The sequence below is a fragment of the Elgaria multicarinata genome, chromosome 5 (assembly GCF_023053635.1).
Source record: "Elgaria multicarinata webbii isolate HBS135686 ecotype San Diego chromosome 5, rElgMul1.1.pri, whole genome shotgun sequence".
Classification (NCBI taxonomy): Eukaryota; Metazoa; Chordata; class Lepidosauria; order Squamata; family Anguidae; genus Elgaria; species Elgaria multicarinata.
The window spans coordinates 65,689,924-65,709,872 of NC_086175.1; the positions used below are offsets into that span (position 1 = coordinate 65,689,924).

The following is a 19,949-nucleotide window of genomic DNA, read 5'->3' on the forward strand; positions in this document are numbered from 1 at the left end:
TTCAAGTGTTTTATGATCTAGAAATTACTTTGCATTTTGAACTACTGCAAGATATGAGAAAAGCCACTGGGGACAAGATGGTCGGATGCTTGGCTAAAGTTATATTAGGGTATCCAGATGGTACCCACCCACCCCCAAACAGCAGTAGGATGTTAATGTCTCATATGGGGTAATGAACCATACTGAACACAGCTACATCACTTCCGATAGTGCCGTTAATTTCTGGTGCATATTCCAGCCATGTCATATGATGTGACATCCTAGTATGGCCTGCTACCCAACAGGTAGGGCAATTTCTTTTGATGCCACTCCTTCCCTTCTGATCGAAAGCTGCTTCATATTGTATGATGCAGTTGCATTACACTTAGCCAGCACAGAACAAATTGCTTTGATTAAACTCATCAGCTGTGACCTGCCCCTCATCTGGCCTATTATACTTCAAGAGCGGTGATGTTTTAAAAGGTGTTATTATCAGTACAGTATGTTCTGCTGCATATTGAGCAATATAAACGAAAATGTTAAATATAAATATTGGTCAAAGCTTTAGACCACAAGGTAGTATAAGATACCACATGTTTAGCAGTTGAAGGCTTTCATCAGCTCCAGTTGCTTCTGGTGGTTTCTGAAAGCAGAGAGGCAATGGAACGCTCTGTTTTTATTTAACTAAGTGAAAATGGCTTTCTTGGAGGACTGGAATTGAAGTGCAAGGACTGGAGTCAGATTTGAATAAATTGTGCCCCAGAGTTATACACTGAGCATTTCCTTAAGGACAGGCTGTGCTTTTAATTTTCTTAAGTATACAAAAAAGAGTATTTTAAGTGGGACTTTGTTAATAATCCATTGTTTTAATACTGAAGGGCTTAATATGATGAAATGCATTTAATTTCAGAAACATGTCTAAAGGATTGAATTAAAATGCCAGCATGCTCAATTATAAACACTGGTGTTTCATCACCTAGAACTATCATTTCATACCCTGACTTAATTTAATAGTTCATAACTGTGCCTCTTTTTTTCCCAATGGCAGAGACATTATCCACATAATTATCTTTAGCCTTTGTCCTCCTTTTACTCCTTTTCGTCTAGGTTATTAAAAAATTCCTCTCTTTGCACTTATGAACAGTTCTTAAAGACTGTAACCTCTACATGAGGGTAGTTCCAGTGTAAGTGTAGTTTCATAAGCAAGCAAGCAAGCAGTTCCATTGCATTTAGTAGTGCTGTTTGAACTATGGTAAAGGGCATGTCAAGAGTACCTGTACATCTGGGACCAGTAATGCACTCTTTTCCTTACATGATTGTTGTTTGGAATGTTCTTAAAGTGCCACTGAAACAGTCAAGTGTTTCTTCCATTTCACCCCTGATTGCATGCAGTTTTCTAATCCTGTAGTGAGTGCACAACTTCTGGCTATTTAGGGCCGGATCTACACTACTGCTTTAAAGCACTTTATAACAGTTATAAAGCACTTTAACTGCTTTAAAGCGCTATAAAACTGTTATAAAGCGCTTTAAAGCAATAGTGTAGATCCGGCCTAGATAAAAGCTAAGCAGTTAAAAGTTGTGAGTAGTTGGTTTCTTGGCAGCATGAGTAATTCAACACCTTCACAAATCAACCCAATAGGAATGGGGTACACCCCTGGCTAGTGCTGCCTTAGGACCCAGTATTTTTAAACTTGCAGTCACTAACAGGAAGCAGGGTTGGGACCATGGCACATGGGAGGGTGTTTTCTCTTCCCTTCCTCTATCCTGTGGTACCATGGAAATTGACCTTGTGAAGCTTTTATTCTCTATAGGAGGGAAGTGAGACCACAGCATGGAGAGAAGGGTTAAACCCACATCTCCTTGTGCACCTGACCCTGCTCTTTCCCTATCCACCTACCATGCCTGCAATTTTAAGGGGAGAAAACAGACATGTGAAATGCCAAAATGCGTTTCACATATCATCTAGTATGGCCCTAAGACACATAAGCTACACATAAAATGGCTTTCTGGGTTGCAACTTGTACTTTAATACGTAGATTGCAACTTAGATTAAGGTTTCAAAATGGGTCTTTTTGTTTAATACTCAACACTATATGCTTTACAATCAAATGTGTGAACTGACTTAATTGAAAAGCATTCTGCTTGTGATGATATAAAAGTTATGAATGGAGGTTTGACTTGTGATGGCCCATTCAAACTTATAGGCCAGTTTTTGATAATGCTCTCATGAGGTGATAATCTTGCATGTAAGAACCATTGCAAGTTTTTATCAAATGGCTAATAAACCTGCTTCAAGCCATTTTTGTAAAATTTCTCTTCTTTGTTTTTTTCTAGGAAATTGAAGAATGAGTTCCTGGAAGTGAAACGGAAAGGTGGACGGCAGTACCAAGAGGACAACAGCAGGGTCTGCATTCGCTGTCAAAAAAATCTGGGCTTAATCTTTGATAGAGGGGATCTCTGCCAAACATGCGGACTCAGAGTTTGCAACCAATGTCGTATTGCAGGAATTGATGGCAATTGGAAGTGCACAGTGTGTGATAAGATTGCGTAAGTTTTTTGGTTCTTGGATACACTTTGACAGCAGTTGTGATGCTATTGATAGACAATATCAATCTATAGGAAATGGAAGGGACTAGGGTAATGAGGGCATACTTGGGCTTAATTTAAGCAGGCTCAGTCTTGGAGACCATTAAAATGGGGCATTTAGCATTTTGAATTAGTATTAATAGTAGGATTAGTATTCCTGCTGAATAGCGACATTCTCCTCCCCTCTATTACCACTTCCATCTTCTCAGTCATTGACCAGGTTTGCACAATCAAAATAAACCACCATGGCTTATTTAAATTGTGACGCATGCCAGGCACGATTTCCATAATCAGCAACCAGGCACAGCTTGTCCTGTTGTTCAACAGCCCATTTAAAGAAACCACTATGGTTTATTTTGATTGTGCAAACCAGATCATTGTTGTTGTTTCTCTAAAGTAGGGTTAGGCAACTTGGGGCTTTCCAGTCACTTTGGTTACAACTCCCATCAGCCCCAGCTAGTCCAGCCAATGGTCAGGGCTTATGGGAGTGGTAGTCCCAAACTTCTGGAGGGCATCAAGTTGCCTACCCCTGCACTAAAATATACTATGGCATGGATATTGACATATAGCATGTATGCAGGATATAAAATATAGCATAGCTTGCTGTTATATAGATCAGTTTTATCTTGCTATCCTTCTAAGGCAGGGATGGGGATCCTCCCAGCCTTTGGGCCTAATCCATCCTAGAGGTTCCCCATCTGCCCCATAGGTCAAAGCATCACCGCCCTTTGGAGAGGAATCCATCCTGTTATATCTGATCTGCACTATGCCTAATCAGAGCTCAGCTGTCTGCCATTTTGTTTTTCTCCATGCAGAGAGAGGCCTCTCTGTGCCTCTCTCTGCATGGAGAAAAACAAAATGGCAGATAGCAGGACATCATGGAGGGGATGATGTCCCAACCCCTGACATTTCGCTCACCGAATTGGTCTGGTGGGGAATCCAGCCCCTGGATCAATCCAAGGTCAATACTCCATTCAAAAGGAAACATGATATCAAGCTTTTACAGCTCAGCTGTGAAAGTCAGTTTCAAAGCTTAATTTCAGCCAGATCTTGCAGTTTTGTGCTTTGTCTTGAGCCAGGCCTTCATAAAACATAAGAATTTACACACCATTAAAACAATGATATAAAAACAGCAGGCACTAAAAGGAAAAAAAATTACAACAGAAGGGCTTAAAACTCAGCTCATTTTTTTTTTAAAAAAACTGGTAAAATAAAAAGAACATATATGAAACTGGACAAGCCTCCTTAGTAAGGGCATTCTTAATGCAGGGCATTGGAATTGAGAAAACCCCTGCTCCTGGTTGCAGTCCACTTAATCTCTGAAGGCTGTATCACCTGGAGAAGAGCCTTGGATGATGATGCGTGTATGGGTGACTGCCACTGCTTTTGCTAAAGCATGCCTGGACCTTCATTCCCTCGCCGCCCTCTACTAGATTTCAATGAGTCCCAGTGGAAGAATTCTAAGTAAAACGAGACCACTAGCATAGTCAGGATTCTGTAGATCATCTCAGCTCCACACACAGATCTCTGTAAGCAGATGTAACAAAACCTTCCAAGCGAACACTCTTGATTCCAAGCAGGGTTTCTGTCCCTGCAAACTTGCAGCTCAGGATGGTTGTCATATATTTCACAGCAGCTTTAGTTCATGACTCATTTCCCCATTATAAGCAGTCTTTAGCTAATGCTAGCAAAAGGATCTTTGCTGCCTGCTCTGCTACTTAGTGATGTATGGAGAGAGTATTTGGAAATGTTGCTGTTTAACATTGCCGTATCGGTTGGCATTTGGAAAACCTTTGTGTATCTTGTGTTACTGTAGCATAACAGTAAAAGATTGAGGAAGAGTTGCTGATAAATATCATCTTGAGGACTCTAGAATCTTTGTAGGCATGGTGGCCAAGGCTACCTGCTATGAGCCATTATGTTGTGGTCCTCAGTAGTAGTATAGCACATTTGATGATCTGTAAAATTAGTTCTTGAAGTTCCAAATACCATGAAGAAATCAAGGGAAATGCAGAACCTTTCACTTAGATCTCCCAGTTTATCCTGATTAGTCATTTGAGTTGCTCATTAGGCAGATCTCAAGAATAAAAAAGCTCTTTGAATTTCAAATCACGGAGAAGTAAAGTTATATTATTGAACGCTCCACTTTGTATAGTGGAGTATAGGTTGGGAATTACATATAAAACAATAAACTTTTCCTATCCTATTTCAACAGAACACAAAGAGAAAAATGAAAGGGAAAATATGAAGTGTTTTTTTTATTATCAAAGAACAAATACATTGTTTATATTTTAAAAAATGTTGAAATAAGAACTCTCTTTTATATAAAACTTTCCTGCTTCTAGCAAAGGGTTTCTTCTTCGCTGGGAAAGGGCAGAATGCAGATGCATTGTTTAGGATATCACTATCATTTAAATAAGGCTTATATCAGAGTTATAAAGTCATTGGTGCTAAAACATCTATTCTTAGCCTGGTATTCAGTATAATACTGATTTTCAAATGCAGTTTCTACCTTTACAGAGCCCTTTCCACGTTGCTGAAAGGCTTCTAAGCCTTTCCACTTCTGTGGAGACCAAATCGGATCTTCCCTTCTGCACCACATGAACTGATGTGTCATCTAGAGCCCCTCCAATACTCCCTTGCAATGATGCATTGCAGGACTCATAGTGGTGGGCAAACCATCTTGCAAGAATAGTTGTCTGCCATGACTTAATTTTATAAACCACCCAGAGCACTTTGGCAATTGGGCGGTATAAAAATGCAATAAATAAATAAAGACTGATCTTCTCACTGGGAAACTGCTAAGATCCTCAGCACAGAGTTGTGACAAACGCTCTTCTTTGGCACCCTAACAGGACATGATAGTGGCAGAGCTATCTGTCTTACGCACAGATCTGTTTCAATCATGTAGAGACTAAGAGGGTCCAATTAAAGAGCAAACTGCACAGATGGGAAGTGCATGCAAAATCCTTCCCTGGTTTGCAGCTTACCTCCTTGTAGTTTGCCCCCCCCCTCCAACCTGGTGATATTCTCTCAATCATCTGGTGCCAGGGAAGGCTGCACAAAGGTAACCTACAGACATCCCTCACCTGCATGCCCATTTTGTTCTTTAAATCTGACCCCCAGCTTTGTATATGATTGGGGCAGATATAGCCTTAAAAACACAAATCTGCCACCATCTAGTTTGGATCTAAGCAAAAGCAAGTAAATAGTACAAATGACTGATCAGCGGCTAGGCATTTGTATCTTTTCATTCCATAACTGGGACACCACCGCTGAGAAAGTGTTCTCCCTTGTAGATTACCTTCGTATCTCTAATGTAGGGTTGGGCAGCATGTGGCACTCCATGTTTTGGCCTACAGCGCCCATCTGCCTTAACCAGCATAGTAAATGGTGATGGGACTACCATTGGATGTGCTGGCTAGGAATGATAGGCATGCCAGTCCAGCAACATCTGGAGCGCCATATGTTCTCCATACCTGATATAGGTGTTAAAAAGTATGGGGAATAGGAAAGAATTCAGTGGGTCCCATAGCACAAGTGCCAAAGCAGAAGTCCTCCTCCTGGAAGGGCACCACCAGTGCTGCCATGCCTCCCACTCTCATATGACAAATATTAGTCTGTGCAGTGGAGGCTTTTATAATCAAATAAGTTAAGGGGAAAATATTGTCTAAATAAGTCAAGGATTTGTTCTGCAAGATAGCCATAAAACCAAGGAAAGAGTGGAAAAGCAGGTTTTTAGTTGAAGATAAGCTTTGGAAAGCTGTGTAGGGATTATGAAAGGACTGCCTGCCAAAAGGTTGCGTTTCTGTGCCTTATGTAGTTCAAAAGAGGGCACTGGCTGTAGCAATCCCATCCTGATAACATTTGCCAAAGTATCATGAAGAAGGAGAAAGACATTACATAATAAAACCAGTTTGCCCGACATTTGCTTGTGCAGAACTGGGAATTAAAACTGAAAATGTCTCCTATACCAGCATACCCAATTTCTTCGTTGCTTTCGTGCAGTGGTCAGACTTTTAAACTTCTGACTTCCTTTAAGCTCGTAGTGTGTATCCTTTCATTTCAATTATTATTATCCATGTAGTTAATATCATTCCAACTTGGAACTGAGCAAGAATGTTCTTGGGAAAAACTGGCATTGGGGGTTGATGTCATTGGGCACCTGCTGGTTCCCAGAGCTTCCTTACGCTACTGCAGCTTGTGCCCGGTGAAGCCTCTTCAAGTGCTTTCTCTGACCAGTGACTAGAGTGATAAGGAGTGTATATAGCAGACAACACTATGGCCCCATTTAGAAGGCATCTTAAACCACAGCTTTAACCATGGTGAATAAAGCAAAAAGCCTTATTCACCATGGTTAAAGCCATGGTTTAAGGTGTCTTCTGAACTGGCCCAATTTATGTCCCCCCTTTTATCCATCCTCTGCTCACTTTACACTCTCCTTCTGGATGGTTGTGTGGATTGGGCTTAGTGGTGAGAAGGAGATGGAGCCACTTGAGGTGGGGAGGGGTGTCACTAAGGGCATATTGACCAAGAGTCCCCAAAACTAGGAGCTGTCAGTCCGCCCGCATTACCCAGGTATTATGTATGTCAAACGTGTGGATGGTTCATTTAATGGATTCTGCCAGGTCTGAGGACTCCAAGGATCATCCTTGCATCTGTAAAATGCAAACTAGCCCTTACTTGGCTGGCTGAACAGATAGCTGGATTATAACTATAAAACTAACCAAATACTATGACATACTACTTGTTCTTGAGTATAATCTTAAGCAAAATCATTCAATTTTATCTCTTTCATGCAGGCATCTTAGGATCGTAACAGGTGAATGGTTCTTTGAGGAGAGAGCAAAGCGCTTCCAACAATCCAAGCTTCTTGGAACTGATATTGTTAGAAGGTCTATCCTACGCAAAGCCCCAGGTAAAAATAAGAAGAGGAAAAGGTGTTCACTCTTCCTGTGTATGGTTAAAGCATTCCTCTTTCCCTGTTGTTTGCAGTCTTATTGCTGTATAATGTGTTAGCATGGGCTGATGCCTTCGTTTTTATATTTATTATACTTTTACCCTCTTCTTACAGTGAGCATTCAGTGACAAAGGGGACTAGTCAGGTCCATACCTGCTGAGGTTTAGAAGTTCTGTAGAACCAAATGCTCCCAGACCACTCATTTTAAAAACATTTGTACTTGTACCCATTATGTTTACTTAAAGCTCTATTTGAAATCAGTGATGTGTGTGTAACTGGGCACAGAATTGAAGCCACAGGCCACAAGCGAGATGTTTAAAAGGGCATATGAAACTCCACACTTTTAGAGGTTTTAGAAGTTTTCCTATTCTTATCTATTAGCAGGTGCTCCATTGGCGTGAAGAGGAATTCCCTTTATAATGGAGAATATTGACCCAGTTCATACAGTATTCATACAGTATTCACATTAAGAAAGTTCTTAAAGGTTCATAAATATTAAAACTATGTTAATTGGTGCTTTCTATATAATGTGTGCATGATATAACGCTGTCAAGAGGACTATCGTGATGCATAGGCCTCTTGTAGCAGCCAATCCTACATGTATGTTATGAATAATGCAAGATAGATTTATCATAATGCATAGTGATAGAATATTTAATATGCACTAATCTAAGTAGTTTCAAAAAGTAGTTTTATTTCCAGAGATCTGTTCTGCAGAAAATTATTATTATTATTCCAGGTTTCTATATACAGGGTTATAGTCAGTACAATGCTTTCTTGGAATGTATAAAACTTTGGGAATATAGAACTGGTCTATATTGGATTCTCCTGGTGGGATTTTAACACACACACATATATGATTGTATTCATTTGATAGCTAATGCAATTATTTACCAATTAAAATACAAAATATAGACTGTGCTTCTATATAATGGAAGACATGACTTTAATTAAAAATTATTTGTTTTGGCATTCTCCTGTACCTAATGTCTGTGTTATACCAACTCTAAAATCATTTCACTGGCTGCCAATTAGTTTTCGGGCAAAGTACAGAGTGTTGGTTATTACCTTTAAAGCCCTACGTGGTTTGGGTCCAGGTTACCTGCGGGACCGTCTTCTCCCATACAATCTGCCCTGCACACTTAGGTCCTCTGGGAAGAATTTACTACAGTCAGCCAAAACTAGGCTGACAACTGCCACTCCCAGACTGTGGAATGGCCTGCCGGGAGAGATTCGTCAACTTAATAGTCTTTTCAAATTCAAGAAGTCTATAAAGACTAATCTCCTCCGGCAGGCCTACCCAATCGAATTTTAAGATATATGGTGGGGGGGGTACATGGCTTGATAGTAGAGCATTAACTTTTCATGCAAAGAATCTGCTTTGAACTATTATTTATTTATTTATTTTATTCCATTTTTATACCGCCCAATAGCCGAAGCTCCCTAGGCGGTTCACACGGAGCTTCAGCTATTGGCTACTTAGGAAACCTGTTTTTAACTTTTAAAATAATAAAAGTGTTTTTCTTTTTAAGTCTCCTCTTCTGAACATATAGAAGGAGGAAAACCCAAAGATCAGTCTCCAGAGAGCTCAGAGGAGACATCAAAGCAAGATACACTAGCTTCCTTTTCAAGCGGGACAAAATTAATATTCAGTGGACCGAGAAAAATAGGGTAAGGCATTCTTTTATAATATGCAATAGGTTTGTTAGTGGCTCCAGAGTATTCCACCATTTCAACCCAAACATCCAAGATAAGAAGCAAATTGCTTTCATTATACCTGAACAAATAGCTACAAACATAGCTGTAATACTTAAAAGTAACAAATGGTATTAGACCTTTATCTTCTAGTAAGAAGTTACAATCAGCTTCATTTACATTTTAAATGAAGTGTGGTTCCTAATAACATTCTACTTTGAAAAGAAACTCAAAACGGCATTTGGGGACTTGCTTCTGTTCGTTCCCTGCAGAGTCGCTGTATAAATTTCTCCGCTTATGAACAAAATGTTTCTCTGGTTTTGTACCACATGATAAGTGAAACTGGGTGCTTCTTTGCTATGCATAATTTGCAGTAAAGAGCATCCCTACCTCATAATAGTAGAACTTGGGGGGTCATTCAGTGAAACTGGCTGGAGATTTAGGAGAAACAAACAGAAGTATTTATTTACAGAGAGCTCCATCAGACAAGCGTTTTATTGCATGCTCGTTACTGGGCTCTCAGGGATTTTCGCAGGTCCCTCTCACAATGTCATCTGCCTCCCACATGCCTCCTGCCCCTTCTAGCCTTCTTCGCGCCACAAAAAAACACCCCAGTAAGTCTGACTTATTTTTAAAGACAGACGTTGCTGCTATCTCTTGCTGTGTGCAGGAGAAGCAGCGGGATCCAGATAGCCCACTGAATAGGCCACATGCAAATTGTTTACTCTTTCAAAATGCACAGGCGGAGAAGCAACAGTAAGCAAACGCGATTTCCCCTTGTGTGTTGACGCTCAGTGAACTCATTCAGACAATCGGTGGGGGAAACAATGCAATATCATTTGTTTCCTCTGCTGGTTGCGTGACGGGTGTTACCCTAATTACCTGCCCGCGTTGCAGGTTGCTGTGTTGGCTGAACCAGATGCTCAGTGCATTTTCACCCATCCTACAATCCATACTGCAAGGCATAGCTTGAAAATGTACTACCCTCCTACTGCGCAGCGGGTTTGGTTGACAAGCATCCCACAGCACAGTGCAAGTAATTAGGATAATCCTGTTCATGTGACCAGTGCACATGGGCTGGAGAAGCAACTGATGCATTGTTTCCCCTGCTGATCATCTGAACCCGGACAGTGTGTAGTTAATTTGTGGGATTTACTGTCACAGGATCTAGTGACTGCCTCTGGCTTAGGTGGCTTTAAAGGGGCATTTGACAAATTGGTGGAGGAGTAGATTTATCAATGGCCATGATGGCTATGTATTACCTCCTGTATCAGAGGCAGCAACAGGACAGGGCTCTTGCTTTCATGTACTTCTTGTGGGCTTCATAAAGGCATCTGGTTGGTCACTGAGAGAAACAGGATGCTAAGACTAGAACAACCTTTCGTGTGATTCAGCAGGGTGGTTCTTACATTCTTAAAATATTGCAGATCCAAAAGTGTCCTAATGACAGCTCTGTGTTAAGCTCTCTCTTCCTTCCTAATATTGCTTAGTAAAGTATATGACACCAAAAAAAGTAGAGAAATTGAAGACAAATGATGCAAATTTTGCACCATGAAGAGTGTTATTTCAAGAAAATGAAAAGGCCCCATAAAATATTTAACATGGCATGAATGGGAGCCCATATAATCTCTTCTTAAAGGCTTAATGCAAAAAGAGAACATATCCTCAGAGGTGACAATGAAGAAAAAACAACAATAAACCCAATAGGTTTTGGAATGAACAGTTCCTCCACGGGTCATCTACAGAAGATAAAACCAAGAGTTTTACATGAAAGTTTAAATGAATAAAACATCTAAAATGCATCAAACACATCTTTATTGCCATATCTAAACCCTTCATTTTTATTTTGATTAAAGTATATTACTTATAAAATATGAGGACAGGTTAAAACCCAACATGAGCCCTACTTACAATAGACCTGTTGAAAAGAATGGGACTAATTTAAGTCCCATTCATTTTAGTTAACCATGACTTACTTAAATCTCATTCATTTTAATGGGTCTGGTCTAAGTAAGACTTACACTGAATTTTACCCATAGTGTGCAAATTAGTATTCATTAACCCCTTAAAGAGTATCAAAACACATTTTTTAAATTTATCTTTAAAATTTGTAGACGTGAAATACATATGTGATTCAATATTTTGCTTTCTCTCCCTGATAATCTTTGAATCTCTGTTCAACAGGAAGGTCTTCAAGGGAGTCACGAAAGGAGACATTGCAAATCTGAAAACAGAAGATGGAAGAAGCATCAGCTCAGATGCTGATGTCCAGAGCATTCACAGTGCTGATAGGTAAGAGAAATGGAACCACCTTTGTGCAGGTAATCCTAATTTCTCCACCGCTTTCAGAAAATGATGCAAATATTGTAAGGCCTTTTTGTTGCTCTATCATAAACTTACCCAATCTCTATTTCTTAGAAGCACACATTTTTCTTGTTATAAGTTTGTTCAAAAAAGAGAGAAATGCACAGGCTCGTGAAACCTAGAAGTTAGCTGCAGTGGGTCATAGTACCTTCATATTTTACGTAGCATATGGAATTTGTGTACGGGCACTGGCATTGCTACAGAAAGCTGAGTGATGGGAGATTCAAGTCAGATAAAAGGAAGTACTTCCTCACACAGAACTATGGGATTCGCTCATTCAAGATGTGTATTGTCCATCAATTTGGACAGAATTAAAGGGGGATTAGACAAATTAATGGAGGATAATACTGTCAAAAGCTACAAGTCATAGTGGCTACATATTACTTTTAATATTGGACGCAATATGTCTCTCACAACCAGTTGCAGGGAACATGAGCAGGAGGTGCTATTATGTCCTGCTTGTGGACTTCCCATAGCTATCTAGTTGGCCACTGTGTGACCAGAATGCTGGATTATAGGTTTCTGGTCTGATCCAGTGTAGTGTTTCTCATGTTTTTACTGGTGTACGCATGTGAAGTATAGATGTGTGTGTGGGAATCCCAAATGGGCTGGGATTTTTCAGGTGCTTGTACATAAGTGTGTGCATCATCCATATAGCGGTGTAAAATTTACAGTATCCTCTTATGTGTGGAACAGCCCTCAATTATGAGACTGTAGCAGCACACTACACTTTATAGCTAGCCTTCAGACAATACCACAGATAGTCCTGACATTTGAGAGTGTTTGAAATTCTTGTTCTAGAATGCATTTCATTTCAATCAGATACTGCATATAATGCTTAATCCTGATAATTTCCTGGTCAATTTAAACAAACAATGGTTTCATGATAGAAATTCAGTGGAAGATAATTATAAAAGTACATTCATGTTATTTTTTTTAACAATTCTGAGGCTTTATTTATTTATTTATTTATTCGATTTGTCCCCCATCTTTCTACCAAAAAAAGAAAAGAAAAACTGCACTCAAGGTCATTTACAAGCACAATTAAAATTGATTGAAGCAATAAAATAATACATTGAAATGCAATAAAGGCATAATTGCAGAATAAAAACAAAAACAGCACCCAACTCAACAGCCCCACTTACAGGCCTTCTTAAATAAAGTGGTCTTTGCCTGCCAGTGGAAGGATAGAGGAAAGGGAGTGAACCTAGACTCCCTTGGGAGGGATTTCCACGCCTTGGAGCCACAACCAAAAAGGCCTTCTAGTGTTGCCACCAAACATGCCTCTGAAGGCAGCAGTCTTGAGAGAAGGGCCTCTCCAGAAGATCTTAAGAACATCAGAACAACCAGTCTAAACGTCCTAAGATCTCTTTCTGTACATAATTATGCTTGCATCTCTCTCTCTCTCTCTCTCTCTCTCTCTCTCTCTCTCTCTCTGCTGCTGGAACAGAGAAATTGGTGGTTTTTCTTTGTGTTATTCCTTTTTTAATCTTTAGAAAACTTAAGAATTGGAATTGGTTAGTTTTGCTGCCTTGCAATGGTGCTCCATGCAGTATTTCCTCTTGAAATGTGCACTTTCTGAAACATCATTAATCTAAAATCTCCTTTTTGAGTTTGTTACAAAAACCTGGATACAAGAATTCCAAAAGAGGAGGAAGAAAATAATATGCCGTTATTCTAGGGTTTTTTAAAAAGTAATTTCTTTAGGATGCAAGTATGTGCTACTAGAAGCCCAACTTAAGGATAACACAATATTAGGGAATACGTCTTGTTAAGTACGGTTAAGTACGGGACATATAAAAATTAATGTCCCACTGGATTTTAGAGCAAGTGCAAAAGGAACGCTGGTCTTTCAGTGAGACAACTTCTCAGTCTTTGAATCTGTGATATCTTGTTTGATCCTGAATTATATAATATGTATGGTGGATGCATTATATATAGTAGTTTAGGTTTTTTTCTAGGTACACTTATTAAATTTTTACAGACAAAAGGGGAAAAATCTAATCCTCTAAATCAGGGGTGTGGAGACTTCAGGCTTGCATTATCTACTTTGCATTTTTACTACAGGGGCAAACATAGTATTAAGGCAGCCCGGGCATTTGTTTTCAGTACCAGAACTGTGCTCAAAGTTGTTTAATACAAAAAGGCCCTCCTGTTTTCCCTCCAAGAGTTCTTTGTTTTACAGGGCCAGCCCTACCATTAGACAGCATGTGATGGCTGCCTCAAGTGGCAGATCCTGGAGGTGTGTGTATGGGAAGCAGCAGTGTCCCCCTTCCCCACCCCTGCCTAAACCCAACCCAGCCATTCTGATCTGTTGAAGGACAGAGCAGTGTCTGCCATGCAGCCTGCTCTGCACTTCCTGAACTAGCCTGCTGTCCCCAGGTGTGGTGGAGGCCACTGTCCCATCATCAGCGTTAGAGTAAGAGCCAACTGCTAGTCCACTTGGTTTCCATACACATAAGAGGAGGGCTGCACCAGGGAAGTATTTATGTTACTGATATTGCTAAAGTATTGAGAATCAAAACTTTACGAACCTACTGCAAATCACCCAGAGATCTTTTTAGAAGATCCCAATCTACTTTCTGCCCACTGCTCCTTCAATCCTATGCTTTAATTATAATCATAGAGGCTTGGAGCTGAAGAACTACAAGCAAAGTTCCAATCAGAGAATGGGGTTTTCCTCTGTCTCTCTTCTGTTTGCAGTTGTTTACACACCCCAAATCCTGAGGGTCAGGAACTTTCCAGAAAAAGTGAGGGATGTATTTTAGGTGCTGCAGCTGGTGGAGGAATCAGAACCTTATGTGGGCAGAGAAGTCTTTCCACTGAAATACTTTTTGATCCAGTCCATTATGTACCATGTAGTGTTGCATATCTGTATGTTACTGAAGTAGAGGAGGGTCAGTGGGTTGGGGGCGGGATTGGTGCATAAATAGAACATCTCCCTAAATCTGCCCATGTAAAATGTAGGGCAGCCTGCCTACTAACAGGGAGTGGCCAGCGAGACCACATCACACCAGTCCTTTTACAACTTCATTGGCTGCCAGTCCAGGTCCGGGCCCGATTCAAAGTGCTGGTACTAACATTCAAAGCCCTAAACAGTTTGGGGCCAGGTTATTTGAAGGAACACCTCCTCTCATATGTGCCTGCCCAGACCTTAAGATCATCCACAGGGGTCCTTCTCTGTGAGCCCCTGCCAAAGGAAGCGAGGCAGGTGGCTACTAGGAGGAGGGCTTTGTCTGCTGTGGCACCCTGGCTATGGAATGAGCTCCCCAAAGAGGTTCGGCTGGGGCCTACACTGTATTCCTTCCATCGCCAGCTGAAGACCTTTTTATTTTCTCAGTATTTTAACATGTATTAACTTAAATTTAAACTTTGCTGTTTTAATTCCATATTTTAATCTATATCAATTTTTGCTGTGTGGTTTTATCCTGGTTGTGCTTTTTATATTGTATTTTGTATTTGTGTTTTTAGATTGTTGGCTGTTTTTATGCTCTTCATGATTTTAACTTTTGTGAACCGCCCAGAGAGCTTCAGCTATTGGGCAGTATAAAAATGTAATAATAAATAAATAAATAAATAATAAAAATAAAATTTGAAACACATTTCAAGAAAGGGCTTGTTATGCCATGGCTAACATCATGATTCTATGGACCACCAGCAGCAGAGGTAACACCACAGCAATACCTGCAGAAGTAAAATTAATATCTATTCAGATGCAAGTACCCCTGAGTTCAGTGAGACTTACTCCCAGGTGTCGTCCAGATGTTTTGGACTACAGCTCCCATCATTCTTTACCATGGCCATGTTGCCAGGGGTTTATGCAAGCTGGGCAGCACCCAGTTGCAGAAGGCTGGGTTATAGGATTGCTTCCTACCTCTTTCCTTCCTGCATGCTGTGATCCCTATGAAAATCTCCCCCGTCCCAAACACCTGGGATTAAATTTTTAAAAATTGCCTGATATGGCTGCAAGCTGCACAATTCATGTGATCTGGCCTTTTGCATGACACGACAGCCCACCGTGGGTTATCTAACCCATGATAAGGCCATGTGCAGCTTGTGCAGGATGCATGCAGCTTCAATTTTGAATACATAACCCCTGCTTGGGGGTTGTTGTGTCATGTGAATGGGGTATGTGAGGGTTAAATAGCCCTAAAACAGACCTTGCCAAATTTGCATGAAACAACAACCCCCGAGCTGTGTATTCAAAACGGCAGCCCCCACACACATGCTGTAGCCTCACCATGGGTTAGATAACCCTTAGTAGGCTGTTGTGTTGTGTGAGCAGTCCCAATGTCTGTTTTTGCCCTAGATGTGATGTATTAATTTCCTAGAGGATGTAAACCATTGTCACTGATATGATTTCTCCATCCCTCTATTTCTCTAAAACATTGTCATTGTTGTAGCAGTTAATCAGAACATGATATGACAGGATCAACCAAGCAAAGGTGTAATTCAGATATCATTTCTAGCATGAATGGAATTGCCAAAAAACCAGAAAGATTGCTTAGACAGTGATGTGTTTTTAAGTAAAATGTCAGACAAGTTAAATATACATATAATATATTTCCTTTGTCTCCGTGGCAAATAGTGACGTTACTATATCAGTGGCAATTTTCAAAGTCCCACTGCTGAATATTAAAAATAGATTTGCTTTCTTAAATCTTGAACACAAATTATTTAGTTAAAGTACAGCGGTCAAAAATGTGTACATTTGAAATGTCTTGAGAAATCCAAATTGGGCACTTATTGGAAGGCAATTCAGGTTGGGCAATCATTAACTTGAGATAAATTGGGCAGATTCAAGCTTTGCTCCTCTTGGGGAAAGAGCAGACAGATGGACATATTTGGAGCAGCTGAACAGCCCTGCAGGATCTCAGATGTCCCCGTAATGGCAATTGTCCCTGGAGGTCTCTGAAAACCCTGTTAGAACAATAATGCCACACCATGTGGCCAATCTGCAAACTGCTGCACAAGGCAGCTTGCCCCATGAAGGCCTGTTCGTCAGCTTTAAGTAATATTAAGTGATATTGAGGGTGGAACTACATAGTATACATAGGAGCTATATTAGCGTGACCAGATACAAAAGAGGGCAGGGCTCCTGCAGCTTTAACTGTTGTGATAAAGAGGGCTTTTTACCAGTTTGCTGTATGCATACGAATGACACCTTTCAATACAACTGTTAAAGATATAGGAGCCCTGTACTCCTTTTCATATGGTCACCCTATGATGGTGTCTTAATTGACATAATGCTAGAAAAATGGGAATAAAATGCTCGTGGGGAGAAGCAGAGGAGAAAAAAGCAGCAAAGAAACAATAGCGTTTCCCTTTGGAAAGGCAGTATATGTATGTGTTTATGCAAAAATTTAAACAATTGTAAAACCATTTCACTGCTTTTTTAAAAAACATGGGGCTTCTCTAAGCCAATTTTAATGCCTGAAAACACTAACACCTTGCTAAACAAAAAGGCAGGTGCTTGATTGGCTCTGGTTTCTCTGGAAAGAAAATTAATGGCTACAACCCATTGAATAGCTGTTTCAGAAAGGTGGGGAGATAGAAGATTCAATTTGTGAGGTAACTTAGGTGGCTAGGTTGCCATTTCAGTTGGATTGTTATTTATTTTTATTGCTTTTTTTTACTTCAGAGACATAACTAGATTGGCTGAGTGGTGTGATTGAAGCCCAGGTGAACAATAGGTTAAAATTGCTTTGTGTAACCTTGGCGCTTCTTAAATAATACCGTGTACCGTGTAAGATTTGAAGCTAATGGTGGGTCACCTTCTTGGATGTGTTTCTAGGTAGAACACTTTTTCTTCTTTTCTTTTTTCTGTGCTGTTTTAGCTGTACAAAGATGAAAGGTTGTTTGGTATTGTTGCCTTAGGGGGAGCACTGTTTCACTGGACAGCAGTGACCTGAAGGACATGCCCGGGAGCTTGAAAGGGACAGTGGGTACTGTGAACCGAAGCAATGCCTCTACTCCAGTCCATCCAAGGTCACCAGCACTCAGCACACGCAGCATGACCATTGACTACCATAGGGTAAGTGTACTAATGCCAAAAGGGAAAAACAAACCCAGAGTTAAAAGATGGGTCCAATTTTCACTGAGGCAAAGCTATCTGTTATGTGGCACGTCACACTGCAGGTTTTGGCTCACATGATGCAGCTGGACCCTATACAACCTCCCACCCTCCCTGCTTATAGAAAACCAAATACAGGGTGAAAAGTTCTAGACTAGCTTTCTCCCTGACATGCTAGTTTCTGTGTGCAGGGATTTTTTGCATGGAGGAGCAATCAAGCATGTGAGCTCCCATCTGCAATCTGAGCTAGCACAGCCTAGACACATAGGTTTACTGTCTTGGTGAGAGCTAGGCCTTAGTCACTATATATATATATATATATATATATATATATATATATGGGGAAATGGTGTTTATTCTTGGAATTCAGAAGAGTAAGTCTCTAATCTTAATAAGGGGAGAACCTGGGGCTATCCCGTTTTATTCTCACAACTACCTTGCTAGACTGTTTCAGCTGAAAGATGATGACTTGACTAAGGCCACCTAGAGAGATTTATGGATGAGCCAGGCTTTGAACTCAGGTTCCTCTGGTCTAAATCTAATAATCTATCTGCTAAGCCTGATAAACCTAGTATCTACAGTTTGGCTTCTGTAGATACTAGTCACCAAACTCACACTGACTTTAATACATCAGGATAGTAACCAAAGTTTCTTAAATTTACTTTATATTTGGTGATCATTCACACAACCAACACAGCCTGTTGCAATTGTGGGTTTTAATTCATCTGTGGTGATTCTCTCCCCACCCACCCCTGTTAGCCATGGGGTCCCCTCCAGGGATGATGTGCCAGTTCAACTTCAGGCAATACAGAGAAACACAGGAAACAAAATGCAAGCAGCTTGTACTTCCTGCAACACTCCTTTCAACAATGTCTGAAGCTGCTCTTTTCTCATTTGTTTTAAGAACATTGTGGAGTAGCTCATTATTGCCATCCATAGTAAGGGAAATAAAGGGTGAGAAAAGTAGGTTAAAAGCCTAAGTGTTTCTTATATAGTCTTACGGTTTTAAAAGATATCCTGAATGAGAGAGTGACCTAGTTGGAACATCACTGGGTTCCTGGGTTGTTGATTAAAAGCAGAAATGGCTCGCACACACCACTTGTCCCCTGCAATTCCTGGGTTAAACAACCTAGGAATTGCTGCTATGATGTAAATCTACTGTTTCTTGAGTGAAACAACCCAGTTAACCCGTGGTTTGTTGTTGGGTTTCTGGGTTTTTGATTAAAAATAGAAATGGCTTGTTGACATGCAAATCAGGACAATGCTTAGCTTTAAACAATAAAACAGTATTTCTGTATATCATGTTGGGCATCAGATACATTCTTGTTTTACTCCTGTCTTTTCGAGCCAAGCTAAATATAACGGAAGCATTTATGTGTCTGTTAAGCACAGGAGTGCTTCAATCATGCAGAAAGAGGGGTGGGAGGTAGCACCCATTGTTAAGATCAAAAAGAGCACATGGGTGCCGACTCCCCTCTCCTATGGCTTACCTGCCTGCAGCCCCATCTTCCCAAGTACTTTCTCTCATCCAGTGCCACTTCTGGTATTACAGCTCACGCAGAGAGAAAAGAACCTGGAGAGAAGGGCAGTGTGTGGGGTGGGGGTGGGGAGTTAATTTTCCTTCATCCTCACAGTCTTGTTTTTAAAATTGGGGGGCCCACCCTGTATTTCTATGTGGCTGGGCCTATATTTTGTTCGGCCCTCTGAATTTTTTGGCAAGTCATTTTATTTCTTTGAATAAATCTGCATTTGTCGAGAGATCTAATGAGTAACCTGCACCAAATCTAATGATTAAATTGGTTCACAGTCTAGTAATCAGATATCAAATCAAATCTGATTCAAGTTTTCAGTATAGGGGCACTGACTGTTGTATGAACATATTAGCAGACATGATGAAGACTTAGGAGAAATTGGACACATTTGCAAAAATATTTTGCAGATGGCATTTTTTTCTCCTGGCTGCCCAAACCCTGCAGACTTGCCTCAGACACTGATATTTAACTCTGCTTATTATGTATAGCAATCTGGTAAATATGGCAATTACTGATAAATTGTCTCATCTTTCCTCTGATGCAATCGTCTTTTAATTTTATTTCTTGCTTTCCATAGCACTGCAGGATGTTCTTCCAGTTGGGGAATACAGCAATTTATTTGTATTTATTGTCTCACTCAAGCAAATCAGATTGTTTAATGAGAATTATGAATAAGGATAGGCAGTGGTATGCTAATGTTCTTTACAGATATAGAGAAAACAAACAGATGGATGGTAGGGGAAGTTTGCTTTATTAGCAT

At 40.3% G+C, this 19,949-nt stretch overlaps 1 protein-coding gene across 1 annotated transcript in view; it reads left to right on the top strand.

Annotated features, from left to right (window-relative positions):
* The window catches only part of SYTL5 (synaptotagmin like 5), a 49,816-nt gene that overhangs the window by 9,365 nt on the left and 20,502 nt on the right, over positions 1-19,949 (top strand). The window contains exons 3-7 of the mRNA XM_063126503.1: positions 2,314-2,526; positions 7,368-7,483; positions 9,058-9,196; positions 11,405-11,512; positions 17,462-17,618. Coding sequence (XP_062982573.1) covers positions 2,314-2,526; positions 7,368-7,483; positions 9,058-9,196; positions 11,405-11,512; positions 17,462-17,618 — 733 coding nt within the window. The remainder of the gene's footprint in view (positions 1-2,313; positions 2,527-7,367; positions 7,484-9,057; positions 9,197-11,404; positions 11,513-17,461; positions 17,619-19,949) is intronic.